The sequence below is a fragment of the Xylaria bambusicola genome (assembly GCF_022495145.1).
Source record: "Xylaria bambusicola strain CBS 139988 unplaced genomic scaffold F5B22scaffold_34, whole genome shotgun sequence".
In the NCBI taxonomy this organism is placed as follows: Eukaryota; Fungi; Ascomycota; class Sordariomycetes; order Xylariales; family Xylariaceae; genus Xylaria; species Xylaria bambusicola.
In genome coordinates this window covers 423476-445965 of record NW_025953587.1, presented here as the reverse complement: position 1 = coordinate 445965, position 22490 = coordinate 423476, and the positions used below count along the sequence as shown (strand labels likewise).

The 22490-nt window shown below is 42.0% G+C and overlaps 7 protein-coding genes and 1 non-coding gene across 8 annotated transcripts; 4 read left to right on the top strand and 4 right to left on the bottom strand.

Annotated features, from left to right (window-relative positions):
- Nucleotides 1-3186: 3186 nt before the first annotated feature.
- On the top strand, nt 3187-4526 carry F5B22DRAFT_657769 (uncharacterized protein; the record flags this gene model as incomplete). The annotated part of the gene is made up of 3 exons (XM_047980072.1): nt 3187-3552; nt 3717-3934; nt 3982-4526. 3 exons carry the CDS (start codon nt 3187-3189, stop codon nt 4061-4063), a joined length of 666 nt encoding a protein of 221 aa, XP_047828995.1. The 3' UTR covers nt 4064-4526.
- A 510-nt stretch (nt 4527-5036) lies between these two features.
- Nucleotides 5037-5377, top strand: F5B22DRAFT_648553 (uncharacterized protein; the record flags this gene model as incomplete). The annotated part of the gene is made up of 2 exons (XM_047979030.1): nt 5037-5240; nt 5291-5377. 2 exons carry the CDS (start codon nt 5037-5039, stop codon nt 5375-5377), a joined length of 291 nt encoding a protein of 96 aa, XP_047828994.1.
- A 649-nt stretch (nt 5378-6026) lies between these two features.
- Nucleotides 6027-9736, bottom strand: F5B22DRAFT_657765 (uncharacterized protein; the record flags this gene model as incomplete). Its single annotated transcript, XM_047980071.1, has 5 exons — nt 6027-8289; nt 8351-8667; nt 8735-9075; nt 9132-9477; nt 9537-9736. The coding sequence occupies 5 exons, from the start codon at nt 9734-9736 to the stop codon at nt 6119-6121; spliced, it is 3375 nt and encodes a 1124-aa protein (XP_047828993.1). The 3' UTR covers nt 6027-6118.
- Nucleotides 9737-9942: 206 nt separating this feature from the next.
- Nucleotides 9943-12281, top strand: F5B22DRAFT_637724 (heterokaryon incompatibility protein-domain-containing protein; the record flags this gene model as incomplete). The annotated part of the gene is made up of 4 exons (XM_047977479.1): nt 9943-10007; nt 10099-11510; nt 11565-12160; nt 12225-12281. 4 exons carry the CDS (start codon nt 9943-9945, stop codon nt 12279-12281), a joined length of 2130 nt encoding a protein of 709 aa, XP_047828992.1.
- Nucleotides 12282-14165: 1884 nt separating this feature from the next.
- F5B22DRAFT_t138 lies at nt 14166-14236 on the bottom strand. Its single transcript has one exon. It is a non-coding gene; the product is annotated as a tRNA-Gly (tRNA).
- A 2182-nt stretch (nt 14237-16418) lies between these two features.
- F5B22DRAFT_302782 (uncharacterized protein) lies at nt 16419-17390 on the top strand. Its single transcript, XM_047970543.1, has 2 exons — nt 16419-17284; nt 17379-17390. The coding sequence occupies exon 1, from the start codon at nt 16490-16492 to the stop codon at nt 17117-17119; it is 630 nt and encodes a 209-aa protein (XP_047828991.1). The 5' UTR covers nt 16419-16489; the 3' UTR covers nt 17120-17284; nt 17379-17390.
- On the bottom strand, nt 17344-19365 carry F5B22DRAFT_302759 (uncharacterized protein). The gene is made up of 3 exons (XM_047970542.1): nt 18623-19365; nt 18211-18573; nt 17344-18158 (listed from the first exon to the last, which is right to left on the bottom strand). Exons 1-3 carry the CDS (start codon nt 19238-19240, stop codon nt 17568-17570), a joined length of 1572 nt encoding a protein of 523 aa, XP_047828990.1. The 5' UTR covers nt 19241-19365; the 3' UTR covers nt 17344-17567.
- Nucleotides 19366-19867: 502 nt separating this feature from the next.
- F5B22DRAFT_614888 (uncharacterized protein) lies at nt 19868-22182 on the bottom strand. Its single transcript, XM_047975498.1, has 2 exons — nt 21180-22182; nt 19868-21129 (listed from the first exon to the last, which is right to left on the bottom strand). Exons 1-2 carry the CDS (start codon nt 21674-21676, stop codon nt 20214-20216), a joined length of 1413 nt encoding a protein of 470 aa, XP_047828989.1. The 5' UTR covers nt 21677-22182; the 3' UTR covers nt 19868-20213.
- Nucleotides 22183-22490: the final 308 nt, after the last annotated feature.

Below are 22490 nucleotides of genomic sequence, written 5' to 3'. Positions count from 1 at the left end.
AAATATAGTATTTATATATATAAGCTAGTTTTTAAAGCTTAATATATTTAACATTTATTAATTTTTTAATTAAAGATTTATTAATATATTTAAAACGTTTATATTATAATATAAGTTTAAAATTAAAAAGGGAATAAATAATAAAAGTAATAATAATAGCTTTAATATTTAACTTAAATTAATTAATTATATATAAGCTATTATATTTTATATCTTTTAAAAATATATTATCCTTCTTTAAAGTATAAACTTTATTACTTTAAAAGAGGAATTTAATATTAAATCCTATAAAGTATAATATAAAGATTAAATTTATATTAATTATTAAATAATAAATTATATTCCTTAATATAATAGGTTTCTTTATCTTATTAATTATATTAATAAAAATATAATCTTTATATTAAATTAATTATATTATTAATTTATTAATTTTAATAATTATAAAGTATAATATAATATATAAATTAATAAAGTTAATTAAATTTAAAAATATAAAAATATTAATATTATTATTAATAATTAATATTATTTTTAATATTTTTATAAAGTTATTAGTTTAATTTTTATTAATAATAATAAATAAAGCTTTTATAACTTTTTTTAAATAATTATTCTTTAATATATTATTTAAAAGTTTTTTTATAGCTTTAATATTAATATTTTTAATATTAGGTTTATTTTAAAAAGTATTACCTTAAAGTAACTTTTATATAAATTTTTTAAATATTAAAAATATTAAGCTAAATATAATATTAATAAAATTAATAAAAATAAATTAATTTATTAATAATAAATAAATTATAAAAATAATATATTTTAAGAAATTTAATAATAAATAAAGCTTATAATAATTTTTAAAAAGATATAAAAAGTATAATAAAGTTTATTTTTCTTTTTTCCTTTATATTTTTATTCTTTTTAAATCTTTTTACTTTATTTTTATACTATTTTATTTATTATAAATATATATCCTTATTTTAATTTAAAGGTTTAAGTTTAAAGTAAATTATAAAATAAAAAGAAGAATATATTTTATTATAATTAAAATATACCTTCCTTTTATTATTAAATTATTATTTAAATAAAAAAAGATTAACTTTAATAATTAAAAAAGTAATTTATATTATTTATTCCTTTTAACCTTATTTAAAATATAATATTATATTAATTACCTTTTTTAAAGTAATTATTATTTATATTATAATTTTAACTATATTAATAATTAAAATTTTAAAAGTATTAATTTTTTAAATTATTAATAAAGAATTAAATTTAAATTTAAAACTATTAATAAATTTTTTAATAATATATAAATATAATTAAATTAAAATTAAATTAAGCTTAATTATATTTATTTAAATCTATTATAATATAATAATAAATTAAATAATATTATTAATAAATTTAAATATTATTTTTTCTTATTATTAATAATATTATATAAATTAAACCTTTTTTTTAAACTTATAATTTTAATATAGCTTATTTTATAATAAAATAAATATATTAAAAGGTTTTATTAATATAGTTTAAATTTATTAATAAATATTTTATAATAATTTACTTTAAATTATAATATTAGCTATATTATATTTTTTAAACTATTTATCCTTTTTAATAAAAAAGATTTCTTTACTTTTTCCTTTTCTTTATTAAAGGGCTACCTTATAAAGCCTTTTTAATAATATTTAAATAAACCTATTTATATTAAGTTTTTTTAATATATTTTAATTCCACTTTAGCTATTATTTTAAACTATTAAAAAGGGCTACCTTTTTAAACTTTTTAATATTATTTAATAATATTTTAATTAATTATTAATATTATAAATAATATAATAATAATTAATAAGGTTAACTTAATTAATTTAATAAATAAATTAATAGTTATAAAAGGTTTTATAATATAAAGTTAAATAATAATAAATAATTTTTAATTAGTTTTTTCTTTAAAGTTTAATATTATAATATATTATTAATATAAATCTTTTAAAAGGGTATTTAATAGGAAAGGGTTTATAAAGTAATTACTTTAAAAGTTTTTAATTAAAATAAAAGGTAAATTTAAATTAAGGTTTTTAATTTAAAAATTAATATTAAAAAGAAAGGCATTAAGGTTAATAAAAAGGTCCTTTAAAGTAATTAATTTTAAAGTTTAATAATTAAATAAAATATTAACTTTATAATTAAAAAGATTTTAATTATTAAGTATTAAAGGGTAAAAAGAAACTTTAAATACCTTTAATAATAATAATAAAGATAAGGGTAATTGATTAATATAATTTAAATTTAAGTTAATATTTTAATTATTTATATTTTTTTAATTAAAAAATATTTAAACTATATTAAAACTTTATATATAAAATAAGAAAAAGTTTAAATATTTAAAAAATAAATAATATTAAATATTTAAAGTTATATTTAATTATAAAAGTTATAATAAATATTTAATAACATTTTTATTATTAAATATTAATAATATAATTATAATTATTCCTATAATTATTAAAAGAAGAAGGTTAAGTTAAAGATTTTTAAATAATTAATTATATATAATTTATTTAACCTTTATTTATTTTAAAGAATTAATAAGTTAAAAATTCTTTAAATTAACCTTTAAAACTTAACCTTATTAATTATTATTTAAAGTAATAATATTTTAATATAATCTTTATCTATAGGATTAATAAAATGGAATTTTAACGCGTATCGTTATTTTATATTTATAAATAGTAAAGGGTTAAAAATAAAGTATAATTTTAACCCTTAATAGCTAAAAATACACTTAGGTAAATGTTTAGACTTATAACCTGTTAAAAGTAATATATATAATCCTATTAAATTATTTAAAAGTCTAAGTTATAATATAGTTATCTGGCTGGATAAAGGTCTTATATACAGATTCCTAGCATTCCAGTATGTGGAACGCAAGTATCACCGCCTTCCCTTTCTGACACTATCAGCATACTCCTCGCTGGATGGTACCAAAGAATTGCACCAGAACGAACTCCAGATATTTAAGTCGGCATCGAAACATGGACCGAAGCCTTTTGAGATCTTCATGGAGCACTTAGCTCAGTCAGGCCGTCTCCGTCGTCACTACACGCAAAACATTGATTTTCGCACGAACAAGCTCCCCAATCTAAACTAGAAAACAGCTACTCTTCATGGTCGACTTGACAGAATGAGGTGTCACATATACTCCCAGCACACAGTGTCGGTTGAGGAGCAATCTTTTCACGATTTGCTTGGCGCAAGATGTCCCGTATGCGACAGAGAGAATGACGAGCGGTCCCGAGAAGGAGAGAGGCTGCACAATGTGGGATTTCTCCGACCTGACGTGTTGCTGTACAACGAGAGCGATGGTGCCGATCCTCGGATAATGAGCGCGTTCAAGGAGGACCTATGTCAAGATATCGATGCGGTTATTATCGTTGGAACGACACTGCACATTCCCCTCTTGCAGAACTTCACGGCTAGACTCTGCAAAATAATGAAGCGTTCCAAGGGGAAGAACCAATCATACGATACCAACGCGATGGTTATATGGGTCAGCAAAGAGGAACTGAAGTAGAGCGCAGGGCTCCGATCCCTTATTGACTTCGAATTTCTTCAATATTGCGACGATTTTGCATCTCAACTCTCTCCAGAATTCGACGACCTGCATGGTAAGGTAGAAACTAGCTCTTCGGAATCATGCTTACCAATCATCAGCTAAAGCCTCTCGTGCGAGGATGGACCCAACAGGGCCTGATGCTGAAGACGTGCCTGAATGTCATCTCCAACAGCGCAGCGCGTTTGGTCAATCCAAGCCTAGCAGATCGATCGTTGACCTCACAGTCGATCAAGAACATTGCTGCCTATGTTCGAATGTTCTTGGTGACGGAGGAGACGTCGAATCCCGGATATTTGTGTTCGACGAGTGCGGATGCGTATGTGGACTATAAATCTGTTGTTAGGCGCCCTAACAGCTTACTAGGTCATCTGCGGCGAATGTGTCGGTAGCGACGGCTCGTCCAAACTTTGTTGCCCAAAGGGCCATCTTGCCCGCGACCTTTTAACCTGCTCGCAAAGGGTTATTCGAGTTTTTGGGCTCGAATGCCGTATTTGTTTCGAATCGGTCGGAGTAGATGCTAACATTGAGCGTATCTGCACACCTTGTGGTGAGTGATCACTGAAAATGCTGCATGATAGCTCACTCACTCAGTGTCAGGCCATCTATATTGTCGTGGTTGTATCAAGGAATACTTGGATAGTGCAGTTGGACCTGTAAAGTGTCCAAACTGTAAATCCACTATTTCTAGGGACGTAAGCGATTTTGGGAGTTTTCGAAGCATCCAACGAGGGATCGACATTGTTGATGTTGGAATATTGAAAGTTGCGCGCTGGTCTATGGAAAGAGAGCGGGTATGAAAAAAAAAGCGATGTTTTCCCAAGTACAGCGATACTCCTGTCTCTTAACGCGATTCCCTTTTCAGGCCCCCCTCTGGTTCCCGATTTTGGTTCAACGTGGTGTACAAAATTGGTCCACCTAGCTCTCCACTTGCATGAATCCAAGGCGTGGCTAGTGTAATGAGAAAGGCCCGATTCTGGACCCTTGAGTGAAGCTGAGAACAAGTCGCGAGCGAGCTGTGAACGAGTTTGGACAGGCCTTTCCGAATCCAGCAAGACTAGAGAAGAACTGAGCCGAGCTCGACCTGGACCTCCCAAGTCCACAGCTGCAAACCAAGCTCATTCGACTAGCTTAGCATACTTCAGTATAGGAAGCACGTTAGCCACTTTTATATATCCAATTCCATAGGACGTTTCGTTTGTCTTGTCTGTATTTGATTTTGGGTCCAAACTGTTTCCGCCTCCCATCACCAAAGGCAAAGGGGGGCTGATTCCGGGACCTGTAGCCCGTGAGTGATGAGACGAAGACGGTCTTCTTATTACAGGAGAATTATCGCGCCGCAACAACGTCTAGCCAATGTCCTACTACACCATATATACCAGCCAGCAGTCCACGGTAAAATTTACATTAATTCTCACAGTATGCCAACGAATAACCCCGGAATCGTGAAGCATAAACGCGATCGAACCAATGAGAACTTCTCAAAACGTCTGCAGACCGTGATAAACAGGTGTGGAGAATTGGCCCAGTTCAACGCCGACGTTTATCTGCTTGTACGTCGTGGAAAAATCTGGGAGTACAAGACCCTGAAGTGCGACTGTTGGCCCCTCTCCTCAAAAAAGATTGTTAGTGTCATATCGCTGGTACATATAGATAGCGCTAATTAGTCACAAAGGAGAATCACTACCCCTTACCGATCAGGAAAACATCTGCAGAGCTTATATCAAAGGAAAAGGAGGAGAAGAAGAAGAAGGTAGAATAATGTCTTCGTCCCCGGTGGTAGACACGATAGATTAGCTCCCAGATACCTGTCGCTCCCAGGCTGGCGAAGAACAGCTGTTTATGTTTGTTTCTGTATTCCTACTGCCTAATACCACATGCTACCTACCAGACAAATGTCTCAGTGACATTAGATATGGAATCCAACTTTATAGCAGCTATGCGGTATGACGACCTTTACACACTGCTCCCTATGCGTTACATTAAGCGTCGATATGGCCGTGACCATAAACAATGATTTGGTCGATATTTTGCACCCATAGTCTTTTATCTCGTGATACACGTTATGCTCCGGCTTGAACTATGTCAGTTATGAACGTAACTTAGTCGTATCTGTGCTCAGGCAGGCGAAAAGGGCTTTGCGTACGTTTGGGTCGATACTCGATACTATTCATTTGATGAATAAAATGATCACACTTATTCTCATTTCAGAGCTTTAACTCACAAGGGCGGCTGGAACAGTCCATGAATAAATGAATAAATCTGTGGTGTTTGACACTGGGAACGGCTGTGGAATAGGAACAACTATGTACTGGGTCATCGAACAAGGTCTCAGAATCGGTCTCCTCTAGAGAAATCCTAGATATGACAGTCCTCCTGTTTCAAGATTTGAGTCTATCTATCAAAACCACAAAGATGGCTACAGAGCGACGGGTTGGAATAGTATTGAATGGAGGATGACTTAGGGCTAAGTTCTCTATCTGGCTTTAGATATCTTCTCTTTTCATGCTGAACATTCCATGGCAACCAAACCACTCAGTTTCATCAGCTCGGGGTCTATAGGAACTTCGTCGTCGACAAGCTCAGGCTTAGTACCCACTGCTGAAGCAGAAATAGAGTAACGGAGCCGTTGATGAGGACGAAGTTCGCTCCCAATGCTCGATGTAATATCATCTCCAGTCTTCTTCCTTTTGTTGTTCTTGCAACTTGCACCGAAGGATGAACTGCTTCTGGGTTCCGGTCCCTCAACGTCTCCACATCCTATCGCGCCTTCGCCTCCACCAGGCCGGTCTTCATATATCAGTCCCATATCCGTAACTGACTCTTCATCTGACTGCTTGATCTGATCCATATATCCTCTCTCGCTTGTTGGAACAGTGGGCACGGATGCCCCCTTATTGTGACTGCCAACAGTGCACGCCTTGCTGCGTTCGCTCCTTTCATGTTCGCGCGTTGTATGGTGTATCCACGCATTTATGTTGTCGAACTGACGCATACATTGAGGACACTGAAAGGGGATCGTCTCGAAGACTTGTTTGTGTTTGAGGTAGAGATGTTCTTGCAGGACGGCACGTCCATGATAGCAGCGCCCACAGACCAAGCAAGGATAATGCGAAGTGGTGTCCGGTGACTCGATGATTTCGTTAGACTTGTGTTCCATAGCACCTCCGTTGTGACATTTGTCGACATGTTCTTGCCATGCTTTTCTGCCCATTATGCTCGGCGAATCAATGTTTCCACCTCGAACGCACTGCGGGCATGAGAAAGGTCTCTCGAAGTAGCCCTCTCGTTTCTCGTGCAAGTTCCAGAAGTGCGACTTGAGACCTCCAGGGGTGCGGGTTGCCTCCTGGCAAATAAAGCACCGGTAAAGAGCTCGCTTCTCATCAGCGTGGAACATGTCGAAATGCCGTTTCCATTCCGATATGCTGTTGACTAAAACGCCGTGCCCGACTCCTTGGGAAGTGCATCTCTTACACGAACAGCATTGGCCACATCGGACCTCTGTCTTGAACTTGTCTTTCTTTTTGTCATCCATTTCAGCTGCATGAGCTTTGGAAAGATGTCCGGTGAGGCCGCGGGAGTTGAACAGCTTGTGCTTGCCCTTACTGTTGCAGATGGAAAACGGACATGGGAACTTTGCCGGGTCCTTCAAGTCCGCCGAAGCATAGGGAAGACTGTATGGGCCGTGAAATCGTTCGAGATGATTGAACCAAGCGAGCAGGCCGGATTCGACCAAACAGTCCTCCTTCTTCTTCTTGTTGTTGTCTTTCCGGCATTGGGGACATCGACGTGGCTTCTTGATATTGAAGTACTGCGCTCTTTTATGTTTCTCGAAATGGCTCGTGAGTGTCTTGCGGCTGCTGAAGTTGAGGTCGCAGATGATGCATCTCCAGGTCTCGTCCTCCCCTCCCCCAGCTCCAATGTGGTCCTTATTGTTCTCCTCTTTCTCACAGTAGTCGTCGTCTTCGTCGGTAGCATCGTCCTCGTTGTCCTCTGTGTTCGTGTACTCGTCTTCCCAGAGGTCAAGATCCGCTTTCGAGCATCCCTTGCCATACGCGACGAGGAGGTCTATGTACCGTCCTTGATCGTCATCGTCACTCGAAACATTCCATTTACGATCGACATGTTGGATGATCTGGCCTGCTATCTGAGCATTGCTTTTGAGAGCGCGTATTCCGGCGGTCTGGTTCGAAACAATCGTGGCAACTTTAGGCGGCTCTTTGCCCAAGGCTCGGGCTCGATCAGCCTCTCCAAAGTACTTGTTTCGTAGCTCTACCAGTCTTAGCTTGCCCCATGCATGGCGTAGATACCTATGCCTCGAGCGCAGTAGCCTGAACAGCTCCGTGAGGGTCGCCATCTCTTCCTTGTCATTGTTAGAGCTCGCTTGATTCTTGGCCACTTGCACCTTGCCGATAGCCTCCTCAAGCTTGAGTACATCTTTGCGGTTGTCGAATTCGGCCCAGTCATCGGGGTTGAGGTCTATAGGGGCATTCTGGTCTCGGGAGATAGACATATTTCGAAGGAAAGCGAAAAGATGAGTGTTGTCGCAGCCGGTCCGTTGGCCAAACGCTGCTTGCAGAAGGTCTTCTCGGAGCCGCGACGTTTGGTATTGAGCTTCAAACATCGTGTTCGTGTGGCTCATGACCCAGTTTCGCAAAGCAGAAGAGAAGAGGGCTAACATAAATTGTAAGTCGAACTCGACCCTCGAATGTGTCAATCGCCAAGGATAACTTACGGTCTTTGTCGAGCCTCGAACCTGCCCCGACTCGCAGCGAATATAGACGAGGCACTTGTCGGAAGCCGGCTGCAATGCATACCCTATACCAAATATCGTTGAATTGCTGATATGAGAGGCGGAAGACGAAGTCATCGAGGACTTCTTTCTTCCATGGCAACGGAATGTAGTCAACATTTCCGAGCACCGGCCTGTTCAAGAATTCCTCTGCATTTGCGTAACCTGCATCGAACGCGCCATCTTGTATGGCTCGTGCAACGATGAGACGGCTAAGACATACCGGAGGAAATGGTACAAAAAAGGCAGAAAATTTGATCCTGCACCAAAAATATGTGAGCTTGTCCTTCTGCTTTCACACTAGCAGTGGAGTTATTCTTGACTTACGATTTGTTTTTGACGCGTAATGAATTCTTGAGCTTGTTTCTGGGTATGGTGACAGTCGCTGTGTGCTTCAACTTGGTGTTGTCCATCGGATCTCGTAAAACAGACACGAGGACGTCCCTATAGCGGACTTTTCCGAGCGTGCCGGGCCGGAACCCGCCCATCGCCGAAAGGAGGACATTGGCATGGAATGCGATGCGCGTCTGCACATCGATTCCTAGCTCAGCTGCACGTTCCCAAAGAGTACGAAGAATAATAATGACGTCTTCAGCGGTGGCTTCGAGCTTTTCGAACGTGATCTCCTTCGAGAGTCCGTGCTCCGCTGCCAGATCGGACCAGACCCACTTTCGTAAGGTTAGGCAACGAGAAAGCTCCGCTCTAATCAAGCCTGAACACTTACTTTCGATATCTCAAAAACACCGATCGATGAGGAGGGTGGTTTGGCGTTGTAGTTGTGGAAACGGAGCCGCCATTTGTCTCCTGGGTTAGACTCTCGCAGTCTCTTCTCGTGCAAGACCGTGAGGTTAGCTTCTTTGATCAAAGCACGCCATGCCGCGAGCACTGAACTCGCACTATTGAGCATCCGTCTCTCTTCGTACTCTTCTGATCCAATAACCATGACTCTCCTTACGGAGTTCTCGACACGATCCGACAAGAAAGCCTTGCTCCACGCGGTTGCGAGAGGATCCCCAAGACAGAGCCCGCACCAGATCGTGTCGGGATTGACCTTTCGTTTATTGAAGTATCTGGCATTTATGATCAGCTTTGGTACCTCCTACAAGCCTCCGAATACAGCTTCACTTACTCGTTCCAGGTTCTCATAAGCCACTGCCGGTGGGCTTTGCTCGCGTCTTCGACCAGAACATCTTCTTCGACCGGAGTGGCCAGGTATTTTTGAACTTTGGCAAGGCTGTCTTCGAGGAGCTGGTCAACAGGCTGCGCTTGAGGACGTCTGGCATTCGAAAGCCGTTCTACTGAGACGAGGTTCTCGAGGTAGTCGTCCATGGCTCGTTTGGAAGAGGAACGAAGACGAGGTTCACAAAAGATTGGAAGGAGAAAGAAAGCAGCGGCACACGGTCAACGGAGGGATAAAAACGTCTTCAGACACGACAATGCCACCGACTGGGATATGTTTTCCACCCTCCGACTGAGCCCTTGGGACGGGATCCGAGGGGGTCCCATTTTCAGGCCCTTGAGCAGGCGCAGACCGCATGAAGTGGCCCGCTCACAAGGATCACGCAGAAACTCGTGGAACAAGTGGTTGGAAAGTACAGCAGTACTGAATATTACCGAATTGGAGTTTCAGCGGAAAACGGGAAAAATTACAGGTCGCGTGATGGCGCTAATCGCTCCCATGTTGTCGCCAGTGTCGAGAGATTTTGTATCGACAAGTCCAACAATACGGAGTTCTCTGAGGCCATCAATTCCATGTTTCAATGGTACAAAAATGCAACACGATGTTACGTGTATCTGTCGGATGTCTTGAAAAGTGATACTGAGAATGTCAAAGACCCACTACGAGCATCATGGAAAAAGAAGTTTCGCGAGAGTAGGTGGTTTACCCGGGGCTGGACCCTTCAAGAACTTATCGCACCATCATGTGTTGAGTTCTTTGCACAGAACGGCCAGCGACTCGGTGACAAGACATCATTAGAACAGCTAATCCACGAGATCACTGGGGTTTCCATCAATGCTTTGCGAGGAAGTTCACTGTCCAACTTCAGCATTGATGAGCGTATGTCATGGTCGAATGGCCGCAAGACCAAGAAAGCAGAAGATAAAGCCTACTCGCTTTGGGGGATCTTCAACGTTCACATGCCCCTTATATACGGCGAAGGGGAAGAGAAAGCGTTTAACCGCCTACGAATTGAGATCGACCAACAATCAGCCATAAGTAGGGCAATATCAGAACAGGTATCATTGCTCAGCAGAATCCCTATAGCTATGGGTGCGTCCTTTGATTCCCATGCTGAGGAATACAATCCGACCTGTCTCCCCGGCACACGTATGGGAGCCCTCCACGAGATAACGAAATGGGCAGAGGATCCTAATGCTAAAGCTATGTTCTGGTTAAATGGGATGGCTGGTACAGGCAAGTCAACAATATCGCGTACCTTGGCGCGTTCCTTCTCAAAGCGTGCTCAGCTTGGCGCTAGCTTCTTCTTTAAGAGGGGAGAGGGGGATCGAGGAGGGGTATCAAAATTCTTTGCCACGATCACGGCTCAGTTAGTTCAACGAGAACCAGCACTTACACGACATGTCAAAGATGTCATTGATAGAGATCCTACTATTTTTGGCAAGGCTTTACAGGAACAGTTCAACAATTTGATTTTGGAGCCTCTGTCAAAAACGCACTCATGTCGCGAGAACAATGGTGCAGTTGTCATCGTTATCGATGCCTTAGACGAGTGCGACGGGGATGAAGATACTAAGAAGATTATCCAACTATTCTCCAATGCCAATTCCGGGAAGCCTCTCCTCTTGCGGACTTTTTTGACCAGTCGGCCAGACTTACCTATTCGTCTAGGTTTCGCCAGTGTTCAAGACACATATCAAGATTTACTTCTTCACGAAATAGACGAATGCCTTATTAAGGACGATATACATGTCTACTTTGAGCACGAACTCGGGAAGATCAAAGCAGAGTACAACACATCCGTGCCCAACCACCGCAGATTGCCATCATCTTGGGGTACACACTCGCAAATCCAAATCCTTGCGGAAATGGCTACTCCTCTTTTCATATCCGCTTCTACTGCATGCCGGTTTATCGCCGAGCGTAAAACTGGTGCACCTGGTATGAAGCTTCAAAAGCTACTAGAGAACAAGTCAGAAAATCGAAAATCAAAGCTTGACGATATGTATTTGCTAGTCTTGGAACAATTACTCTCTGGTATGTCTAACGACGAGGAAGAAAAGACTTTTGATCTGTTCCGACGTGTCGTCGGCTCCATCGTCCTTCTAGAGCAACCCCTTCCTACAGTTGCCTTAGCAAACTTACTCGATATCTCAGAGGACACAATTGATACCCTACTCGACTCCCTTCACTCAGTTCTGAACATCCCTCCGTCACCGCAGTCCCCGGTGCGGTTGTTACACCTGTCATTTCGAGAGTTCCTTATTGACCCGTTAAATCGCAACAAGCACCGCTTCTGGGTAGACAAGAGCACGACTCACAGATACTTACTCAAATGTTATTTACATATCATGAACAAAACATTCAATCTAGGGAATTTGAACGTACGTTCGCTACGATATCCTCTTAAGGCGTATGATCCTCTGGAAAGACCTGATACACCAACACTAGAAGTACAGTATGTATGGCCTCACTGGGTTTACCACGCTCAGGAATTGGGAGATAGAACTGTCCTCGACGACGAAGATTATCACTTCCTAGAGGACCTCTTTGGCCATTGGGGATGGCAAATAGTCTATCACCAAAATCACACTAGAGACATCAATTTAGCTGAAGTTGTAATGGCACTTGAAACAGGTAAAATTCTATCGAGCTCTAGGTCACAATATCCAACTTCTGACTCGAGGGACTTAGTTATGGAATCATATCAAAATTATCTCCGTTATTCGCCGGGGCTCCGCATTTCATTGAAGTGAAGAAGATAGTGGTACCCTAACCCTCCACCACTGGTAGTTGTATTCAGGCAGTACAAGCCTAGTTATACAAGATCTAATACAACAAGAGTCTCTTCTCCCGTTGGTGGACATGAAAGAGCTAAGATTAACTATGATAATGTACATTGGAGCGAAACCCATACATGCTCGGTCTTGTTTTCACCTGGTGGTGGGATTGCTACGTCGTTCTCAAACAACATGATGGTCCGGGTTTGGTCGATCGTGACCAAGAACCGCTTGATTCTGGCACCATGATGACCCAGTAGCCTCGTTCACTTTTTCACCAGACAGTAAAAATATTGCCTTTGTGTCCTATGCCAAAATGGTTCACCTCAACGCTATCGATGCCGGCATGCGCCCGCAGAAGTTGTAGAGACACATTGATAGGTTTCATTCACCGCGTTTCGTTCTCGCCTGACGGCTGGTGCTATCTAGGGGATAACTACAAAAACGGCTATGTTTATATTTCAAGGGCAAATATCTGATTGGGTTATAAGAAACATGTCACTGGAAGCATCGGTCGTGTTTAGGTCTACTTGGGCTGTAGGCACTGTCGAGGAGAGTTTTTTGCTGTGCTGCTCTCCACGGAATAGCTGGGATGAATTCGGTCTACGCTTGGTACATCATCACCTTGGTAAAATCGATACATACTCTTGTCACCTTGGCCGAATACAGATGAAGGCGAGACAGTGACATCTATTACAAGCAATGGCGGTAACTTTATTCTCATTTCCATGTGCACCTACGTGTGATGAAGGCCAAGAATGGCTAAATGTCTGAAAATATTATAAGACAGGCACGGCTTCAATGTATTCACGAGTCTATCTTGTGTCACTACTCCCTTCCATCTTAAGCAATAGTCATATTTGACGTTGCTACCTACCGATTTAGGTCGCTCAACGATAAACCATATCGTGAGCGTGAAGGAGTATAACAAGAGCTCGTGACAGAGCTTGGATTGAAGCGCTTGGTGATCTAACAGGCTCTTATGGCTACCAAGGTCTATTCGGGTCCGTTCCTGGCACTAGCCGCTGGCTTTGACTCTGTATACAATTTGAACCGAGCATCCTAACCCCGAAGATCCGCCAATATGGCTTACTCAAGCCGAGGGCTGATTATCGTCACTGCTCATTACGAAAGGGTATCTCGCCGAACTCTGCAGGATACACATATACAAGGGCGTACGAACGAGGGTGTTCATTCAGCTTGGGGTACGGCTCGTGGCTTATTGATTACTTGAGTGTTGCGACTTTGGCCATACGACGCTTAGTACCTTGCTCAAGCCAGCTTGCTATACACCTGCTCGACAGCTCACACGGAGATTGGTAGAGCGCATCGAGAAGATTGTGAGTGGTTTGTGATATTATTAGCTTTATCATCGAACTCTGCCCTCGGGATACAGATGAGGTACTGGTAAATGTCTCTCAATGATGTCCAAGCGAGTCGGATGTGCTACAGTTGGACAGCAGTGGTCATAACGAGACTTCGAGGGTTCCGACGTGGGAGTATTGGGTGTAGATAGAGTACATACATTCAACAAGCTAGGTACTGGGTATTGCTCCCTATAACTTTGTTACGAATAGCGAATACGGGCAGCTGTTCGCGTGGTGTCTCATCCCCTACCAGTTGTTTGTCGATGCTTGAGATCTGGCCGCATTCAAGACGCGTAGCTGTCCTGGCTTGAGCTTGGTTAGAATGGTCGACAGTGTGAAGCAGAGCAGAACACATGTTAGCTAAAGAGTTGTGATCTGCAGATTGAGGCAAAAAAGAATAATAAGAGAAGGCCCAAAAGAATCAAAAGAAATGCATCAGCCGTGAATCGAACACGGGGCCCATCGATGGCAACGATGGATTTTACCACTAAACCACTGATGCCCGCTCGGAATGATCGGTGGGAGCGAAATCTAAAACTATAATGGCGCTGAGTCCGGGTTTAGAAGTAACTCCTATTAACTTAGCCTACGATGCGAAGTACATTGCGCTATATTATGTAAACTTTAGGGCTTTTTATTAAGCGGTCACAATTAGCCCGACCATAGCTGGTGCTCCCACAATGGGACCTAAGTTGCCGGCTGCTCCAACGTAGGGCGTTAGCAAATAGGCTAAGCAGAGGTCCGCGATCGCAGGCAGCATAACTAATGCTAGAGTCCTATAATAGATACGGATAAATGAGGCTATTCCTACCTTAGTCCAAAAAGGAACCTTTATAAGTTATTAATTAAATGTTATATATAGCTATACATTAATTTAATCTATATTATATATAAAGCTAATAATAGTTTGTTATACGTGTAACCTCTATATTGGTTGAAGCGTGCAGTTCGCCTTGCACTTCGGCCGTACGAAGGACCATTATAGGCTATTCATGACCTTTTAAGACATGCAGGCAATATTGGGCAATATTGGAAAGTGAGGTTATACAGACTTCGCTTCTTGAAACAGACCCTAGAGACCCAGGCGGTTTAGGCTGGCAGATCATTTATATATAGAGTCTTTTCAAGCTACCAACAGCCGAGAAGGAGTTGGTTGGTTAAGGACTAATGCAGCCCTAGTTAATCATTATAATTAAAAGCCTCAATTCCAAGCCTAATTTAATCTACCCTTATTATACTTATTTATAATATAATAAATATTAGTTAAAAGTAATGACGAAGTAAAGGAATATATTATAATCCATAATCTTAACTTTAAAGATAAGGAGTTAAAAGATTATTAAATAATGGTATTTAGTGTAGTTTGCTTCAATTCTTTAATCTTGTGTTTTGAGGCAGCTTTTTGGGGGGGTGGTATCTAGGAGGGTAGTTTGTGTTAAGCGACGTCCGATTATACAGTAATAGCGTTGGCGTAGTTGGTAAATATGGACCAGTGACGGGCAATGCTGCATTCGGTTCGAGATGAGAGCTTCTCTGCAGCTCTCGCAGACCTTGTCAGAGCGGGTGTGGAAGAGGCACTAATTCTTCCTCACCCTAAGGGGGGCGAATCCTATCATTAGAGGCCGTTACGGCCACGGGAAGGGTTGTGTTGGCACTGTTTTGTGAAAATTCGTACTTTGTTTATAGTTATAATTATTTTTATAACTTTATACATGTACTAGTGGATCATTCCGGCCGTCGCGAAGGATTTGTGTCATCTGTGAATACAGCTTGTCATCTTCTTGTTGCCACCTTCTGCTATTAGGAAACACTACCCTTCGCAGCTTGTTAACCTAAGGGATTAGGGGCTGGTAGTACGATGCGAAATTTCTTTCTGTAATATTGAGAAAATTTCCCTTCATCAATCACCCCTTTCTTAAGTGTAACCAATGTCGCTGTCCCCGCATCGTGATTCCTTTATTTTGGCGCATGGATATCGAGATTATTATTATTATTAGTTAACATTAACGTGGGTGCTGTCCCTAGTTAGGGTTAACCACGCCTCCCAGAGCCATACATCGCAGGGTTATGGAGGATTCTATATTATTATACATTACATTGGGCGCCCCCACGATGGGGCAGATCTAATTAACATTCCGCATAGATAGATGACGTTGAGTATCCCCTACCCGCACAATGGTCCATTGGTAGGTAGTTGGAATGGAAATTGCCGTCCTTTGGTTCCGGTATCATCCTAGGTTCACGCCCAACAGGTGTGTCAGTCGGTGCCTAAGTCGCGCTAGGGTTCTGTAGGGCTACCGAGAGTGCTACTCTTGGTGGTTCTCCTAGTTGATCGAGGCGATAGCCGCGGCCGAAGAGCCGCGCCGTGGCAGAGCAAGGTCGCATCGAACCCCGAGATTCCCGGTCAGGTTACTGCAAGCGACACGAGTAGAACTCAATGCCTATATGCTTTCATGCCTAACGAAGACGGCATTGCCCTGAGAGTAATAATAATAGAACACGCAGGTGATTCATAGGATGTAACTGTAAATGCGGCCACTCGTTTGCCGCAGGTTCCCGACTGGTCCGTTATCCACCACAATACCTATCGTTATGTTCGAGACACATCGAATAAAGGACATGGCAAAATGATTATAAGGTAAGGGAAAGGACCACCATAAGGATAGGTAGTAGGTTGGAGAAACGAGCTATCTAATATCGCTTTACCTCTTTGTTGTTTAGCATACTTGAATCTGATCCTTGGACCTCCCTAGCCATGTCTATCATCAACACTGAAACTCTGACAGCCCTCTGGAACGAAGCACAGCAGCAGCCGGAATGGGCAACAACCCAACTATGGGAACATATCTTCAACCGTATCGTATTCAACAATCATCCGTGGATCGTATCTTCCCAGCAGCCACCAACCCGCCAAGACGGGGATCTGCGACGCGTTGACCTCGTTGTCAAACGGGTGACTTCGGGTATCACGTTAACGCTACTCTTTATGGAGGCGAAGCGAGGTCATCCATCGCCTTCGGATGTAGCCTTGGTCGAGATGCAAGCGTATACTGCTGCCTGCGCGTATGCGGTTGAAATGAACTCGGTGAATCCTATTTGGGCAATGACATGTGTCGGCAGTCAGGCGAGGTTGTGGATATTCGATTGGGATCAACCGTTCTTGACCCCTTTCTTTCCCGACACGCACGGCAATGGGGAACTATCCGAATATATCGAGATCTCCAGACAAGGCACCGACCTACTTGAGCGCCTGGAGTATATTAAGGCGAATCCGATTCCACCGGTACATCTCCTCCACGAATCATCTCCGAGGCCTACAAATGCAACTTTACCTAATGATTGGCCTGATGACGAGGTCAAGTTGAGGGACTCCCAGCATTCATGATGCAGGGTCCGACCCTCGCTCGGTACATGAGCATTTGTCTTGAATGGTTTCAACCCTCTGATGGTACTGTGTCTTACGAGTTTGAAATGAAGCCGGCCCAGCAACTTGAGACATCAACAACTGGCGTTTGTATTCCACCCGAAGACTCTTCCATGACTAAAAAAGGTTGATCTCTCTCCTTCTCCCCACCCACACATACATAACAGGGCGTGATATAACACATGTTATGGGAAGTTGACTGACAAGCAAGGAATATTAGTAGCAGGTATAAAGGAAAGGCAGCTTAGGTTTACATGTTTAAGGGGGCAAACTATTATACAAGTTTCTTTCCTAAGAATGTTGACTAGTACATAACAATACTACCGTTTTCTCAATCCAGGAAGATTAACTGTACCCAAATACCTAACTAGTATATGAAGAAACCGCGTTTTACTTCTCAATAGCATAATCACGTTGTTATCCGTGGCTCCTCTCTTAGAGACATATAAGATGAATCCTCGGTGAAGGAGAAGGTTAGCACGCCGTTTCTAAGGGGTAGACACTTCCATCCACTATCGCTATGCTCATGGGCATCATCCCCTGTCACCTCGACCCGTACCCCATGACGCTGTAGTCTTCCTGCAGAGGTCGAATACGATGTACTCTGAAAACAGAGTACACATGGTTCTATCACCATAATACTCTGATCAACGTTTAGACGACACTGGCCAAGAGCACGTGAGCCTCCATTTCTATAATGAAAAATAATACCTTTGCAAAGTCTAGTGTCCCCGTCATAGAATGTGTTGACTGATTGGATATGGCTAAGGGGTGCCCATGAGAAATATGCCCCCGGTATATCGGGCTCAAACTCTTGCGCCTCAAATAATGGGATATTGCTACCGGGTGATGGATATGCTCCAAATATGGAAATCGGCTGCAGTTCCTGGGGTTCTCCATAGATTAATGTCATAGGTGTTCCAGACCCAAGGAGAACATGCTTTTCAGTCCGGTTCTCGGAACGGCCAAGGATAATTTCGCCGGCAAGAGACATTTGAATCTAACCTTATCAATCAGGTAATTGCTAGTTTATAATAGAATTTGCCACTTACCAGGATTTTGAAACCGAAGTTGGTTTTGCGAGATCCAAGACCGAGAGGTCTATCGAGTGGTGATATGGGCACGTAGACCCAAACTATTCTTTGCCGACGATGGATGGAAATCCGGTTGTAGGTATCCATCGCGCATGAATTTTCGGATAGATGAATATGGATGCCGAAGAGCTGACCAGAAGCAAAGAAAAAGGTAATCCCACGAGAGCGGCCTAAGTCCCTAACATAAAGCCGCGAAGAGATGTGTGACTTTAAAGCCGCAGGGTTAAGGAAACTGCAAGAAGAAAGCCTAGGAGGACTGCATGTATTCCAAATACACAGACTCGGTTGGTTTTCGGACAGACACAGGTGTGAAAAATCACCCTTATGGGTATTAGAAATGTAAGACTAGGGGTTAAAGCGAAACACATACCTTGAATTCCACATGTATTCTAGACACATTTCTTATATGTTCGACGATGAATGCCGATTGATTCGTAGTACGGCTGTTAAATACCGGCCACTCGTGTAGGCGTTCTATTTTATTGATCCCATGGGCATCAATAGTAAGTCTAATCAGAGGTGGCGCTGGAGCGGACGAAGTAAACACAGGGGGTGCTCCTCGTTCCCATGACAAAATTTCGTTAAGCAGGCTCCTTGAAAGCGGTCGCGACTGTGGTATCTTGAATGAAAGACTTATAACGAAGATAGATCGCCAGAACAATTGGTGAGGTGACAAATCGCGAATCATGCCCACGAGCTCTGGTGGAAGTTTGCGTAGATCGGAAAGCCCGGATATTTCTGATATTCTCTCGAGCCCAACCTGATCAATAGCATGGCTGAGGTAGATAGGTTGCGCTCTTGGCCAGGGGTTCCTCCATGAACCTATCGTCCACAGGAGGTTTAGGGCTTCAGATTCGTCTAGGTTCACGTTCACTCTGAAAATTTGATAGCAATCATAATGTATAGGAACGAACTCGGGAGCTCCGACGCACTGGTTGCATTTATGACGACGACATAGGATACGCCCATCAACCCATATCGGCACCATGCTTGGAAGCGGGAAAGCAAAGGGCTGAGTGCACCCTGTGCACACAGTAGAGTCATCGTTACCAGATACTATACCGTTTGATTAGCATAAAGAGGTTACTCCCATCGGAAGACGAGTTAGTACATGCGACAACCCTCTCGTGTCTTAGGATAGTATCCGCACAAGCACCACATCTTGGCTTCAGTGGCAGATGTTTGTTAGACATGTCGATATAGTGAGATGTAAGGGTTAAGAGCAGAAGAGATACAGTCTAGAGGAGACCGCCAAGTATCTGGTTCAGCGGAGATAATTTTAATGGGGCGGACATAAACTGGCAGCGAGGAGAAAAAGACAAGACGTAGAGAAATAAATCAAAGATATCTAAGCAAACAAGATTATCAAATCGACTACCTAGTGGGGCCTGCCACGGGTCCTAGCCACAGAGCCGGCCATATCCAGTTACTTTGCTTGCGAACGCCTCAGTTTTCCAATGTACCAAGGTACCGACCGGTGCTACCCAAATATGGCACAATGAAGGTGTCGGATATAACGATTACCTCCGTAGAGTTACGCTATCATAATCTATCATAGTGGTACGACGATGAGCCCTACCACCTACGGATTAAAAGAGGGAGCCAGAAGATAGAGGTTCTCGACAGAAGAAATAGACAGAGAATTCCGACCAGACTTAATGTAATTGACTCAAATCTGACAGTATCATGATGCCATTGACGGCCCACATCAACAAGACTATCAACTAATTCGAAGCCATTCAGACCTATTAGTGAGTGCCCACCGAAGTGTGAGACCTATATAGGGACCAATTTTTCTTCCTCTTAACGCAATGTACTAAGCCAACTTATGAAATGGATATATCTTGGCTATATCAAACAACATGCTGGATTCCATTGAAATTTTTGCTTAATGAGAGACTACTTTGAACTAGACTTGAATTGTACCGATTAACGGTGCCCTCGCCCCCAATGTTCCGCCTTCAAGTTCTGCCCTGTAATTTTCTTAGGCGGTGTCCACCCACTTCAATCATACTTGTGATGGTCCATCGTTTTTCCTCCTTTTCTGCATCCGCCTTCCTCCTTGCGGCTCGGTCTCTTGTCCGTTTCGTCATCTCCTGTCTGTTTCTCTCCTTCTTCGATTCGCTATTCTCGTCTTCATGTTTCTGATCAATGAGTGCATCGTCAAAATATCCTAATAATGTTGACGCATCGAGTTCCAACTTTACATCATGTAAGTCTTTGACTTCATCCCACCGTTCTGCTTTGATAACTCGTGGGGGTACAAAATCCCTTAAACTCAACTGCAGCTTTTCAGCCAAATGTGCTGTCCCATTGTCATCACAGAAGATGTGATTATTTTTCCGTACTCTGGGTTCACCACTTGCGTTGGTAACCTGTTTGCCGTCTTTGTCGAAAACAACACGCCAGACAAAAGCCGTAAAAGGACCGCGTTTTGGTTCCAGTGGGTTTTGGATTTGGTCACGAATTGTGTCCCAAATGCTATATGTCTTCGAGAAATCCAGGCCAACTATAGTACGAATTTGACCTGCACCTTCCTCAATAAGTTCCATTGCCTTTTTTTCTAACTTATCTGTAGTCTGAGACCATGCTACCTCAAATATCAACGGTGGATATGTGTAATGGTCCTCCCGGTAGCTAAAAGAACAATCTCCACGTAGGGTTTTCTTCGACTCGAATTCCATCTTCTGATCCCGCTTAGACCGTATTTTTCCCGCGGCTGTTTTGGATTTGATACCATAGTTTTTATTACCTATTATATCATTTTTCCAAAGCAATAATCTGCCATCGATATCCGTCTGCATGCTAATATGGAATGCCGAAGGCATCAGAATGGTGAACTGTTCTTTCCCGTGGATAGATTCCCTATACTCGTATCTAGAACATCGTGAGACTCAAGTTACTGGGGGCTGTACTGTCAAACTTACCGAAGCCCGTGATGGAAATAATGCTGGAATTCTTGATCGCGCTCATCGACTTCAATGAGAAGTTCGATATAGTCTTTTGGAAACAACTGCCTCGGTATCACCTCTTTTTCCCCTACGTATGCTTCATTTTGGATTTCCTCGATGAACCTGATGAGACGGTCGACGCGGTTAACCCGCGCGCTTTGCCGCTCGCGGCTATTCTTGAAGGACGCCAAAATGGTCTTACGGCGAGATTGTTTCGTATGATTCATAGGACCACTGATCGAGGAACTAATACTCTGAGTCTCGTCTTCTTCCTCTTTATCGGATTTGGTTGTATCGCTAGGGGAGGGCGATACTAGGAAAGGACCAAAGAGAATACGCCCTAGTGACTTCAAGGGCTTGATAGGTGATGGGCGGACTGCTACAGTCCGGTTGCTGTTTGGGCTTGAAAGCTCATCATGATCAAAGGGTTGGGACTGCCGTTCAGGAGTTTGCCTTGGTTTCAGCAAGGACATAACCACTTCAAATTGCAATTGTCGAGATATATTTGTAGGTGAGCTTCGAGAGGTGAGAAGAAAGTGCACCGAGGGTTTAAGTAGGTATGTTGTCTGTTCGCTTCACTGAGAAGAAAATGAGATTACGAGTGACTCGGGACGCCGTCTTGTAGCATCGAGCTACTTATAGTGCGGGGTCAAATGCACTGTTCATGGTTTTCCTGCCTTACTTAGGGATGGCAATGGTGTTGTTTGCTACGTAGGAGGCACGATAAATAAAACTAGGGACCTTATACAGTTCTGGAATATCTGCGGGAAACCAGGTAGAATGGGGGATCTCATCCATTCATTCACGCCATAACAGGCAAGCCATTCAATGACCCCTTGTGTGCATATTCGATTACTGGAGATAGATGCTGTAACTTTTAGTTAGTAGGCCCAAGTTGCTGGTAGAGAAGAACGGGGCACTGGCCGCCAAGTGGCTGGTAAACAAACATTCGGGATGGGATGGGGCAGGGAGCTGGCGTGATTGCAGGGAGAGGTGGTAGGTAGCACGTGGCAATCCTTACCTAAGTAGGGGTAACAAACAGGATTGTGGGCGTCCTCCCTGTGGTCTCAATTCGTCAGAATAGGGGTTCCAAGACAGAATTGGATGGTGGGGGGTGTTATCTTGTTTGCTTACTGACGCTCCACGTTAATCAGCTATGGCCAGGCCGATTATAACCACTTAATGAAAGTTAATGAAAGTCCTACAGTCCATAAGATGTAGCTTAATGTAGGTACCTTACATCGCAGGTTAAGTTAATATGAGTTACTTCTTGACCTGGTTTAAATG

What these genes read in the sequence shown, in the direction of transcription:
- F5B22DRAFT_302782 (XM_047970543.1), top strand. Translation starts at nt 16,490, where the DNA reads ATGTCTATCATCAACACTGAAACTCTGACAGCCCTCTGGAACGAAGCA.
- F5B22DRAFT_302759 (XM_047970542.1), bottom strand. Translation starts at nt 19,240, where the DNA reads ATGGTGCCGATATGGGTTGATGGGCGTATCCTATGTCGTCGTCATAAA. An exon ending in GAATACATGTGGAATTCAAG is followed by an intron (nt 18,574 to 18,622) that starts GTATGTGTTTCG and finishes AATACCCATAAG; the next exon opens with GGTGATTTTTCACACCTGTG. An exon ending in ACTTCGGTTTCAAAATCCTG is followed by an intron (nt 18,159 to 18,210) that starts GTAAGTGGCAAA and finishes TGATAAGGTTAG; the next exon opens with ATTCAAATGTCTCTTGCCGG.
- F5B22DRAFT_614888 (XM_047975498.1), bottom strand. Translation starts at nt 21,676, where the DNA reads ATGTCCTTGCTGAAACCAAGGCAAACTCCTGAACGGCAGTCCCAACCC. An exon ending in TATTTCCATCACGGGCTTCG is followed by an intron (nt 21,130 to 21,179) that starts GTAAGTTTGACA and finishes ACGATGTTCTAG; the next exon opens with ATACGAGTATAGGGAATCTA.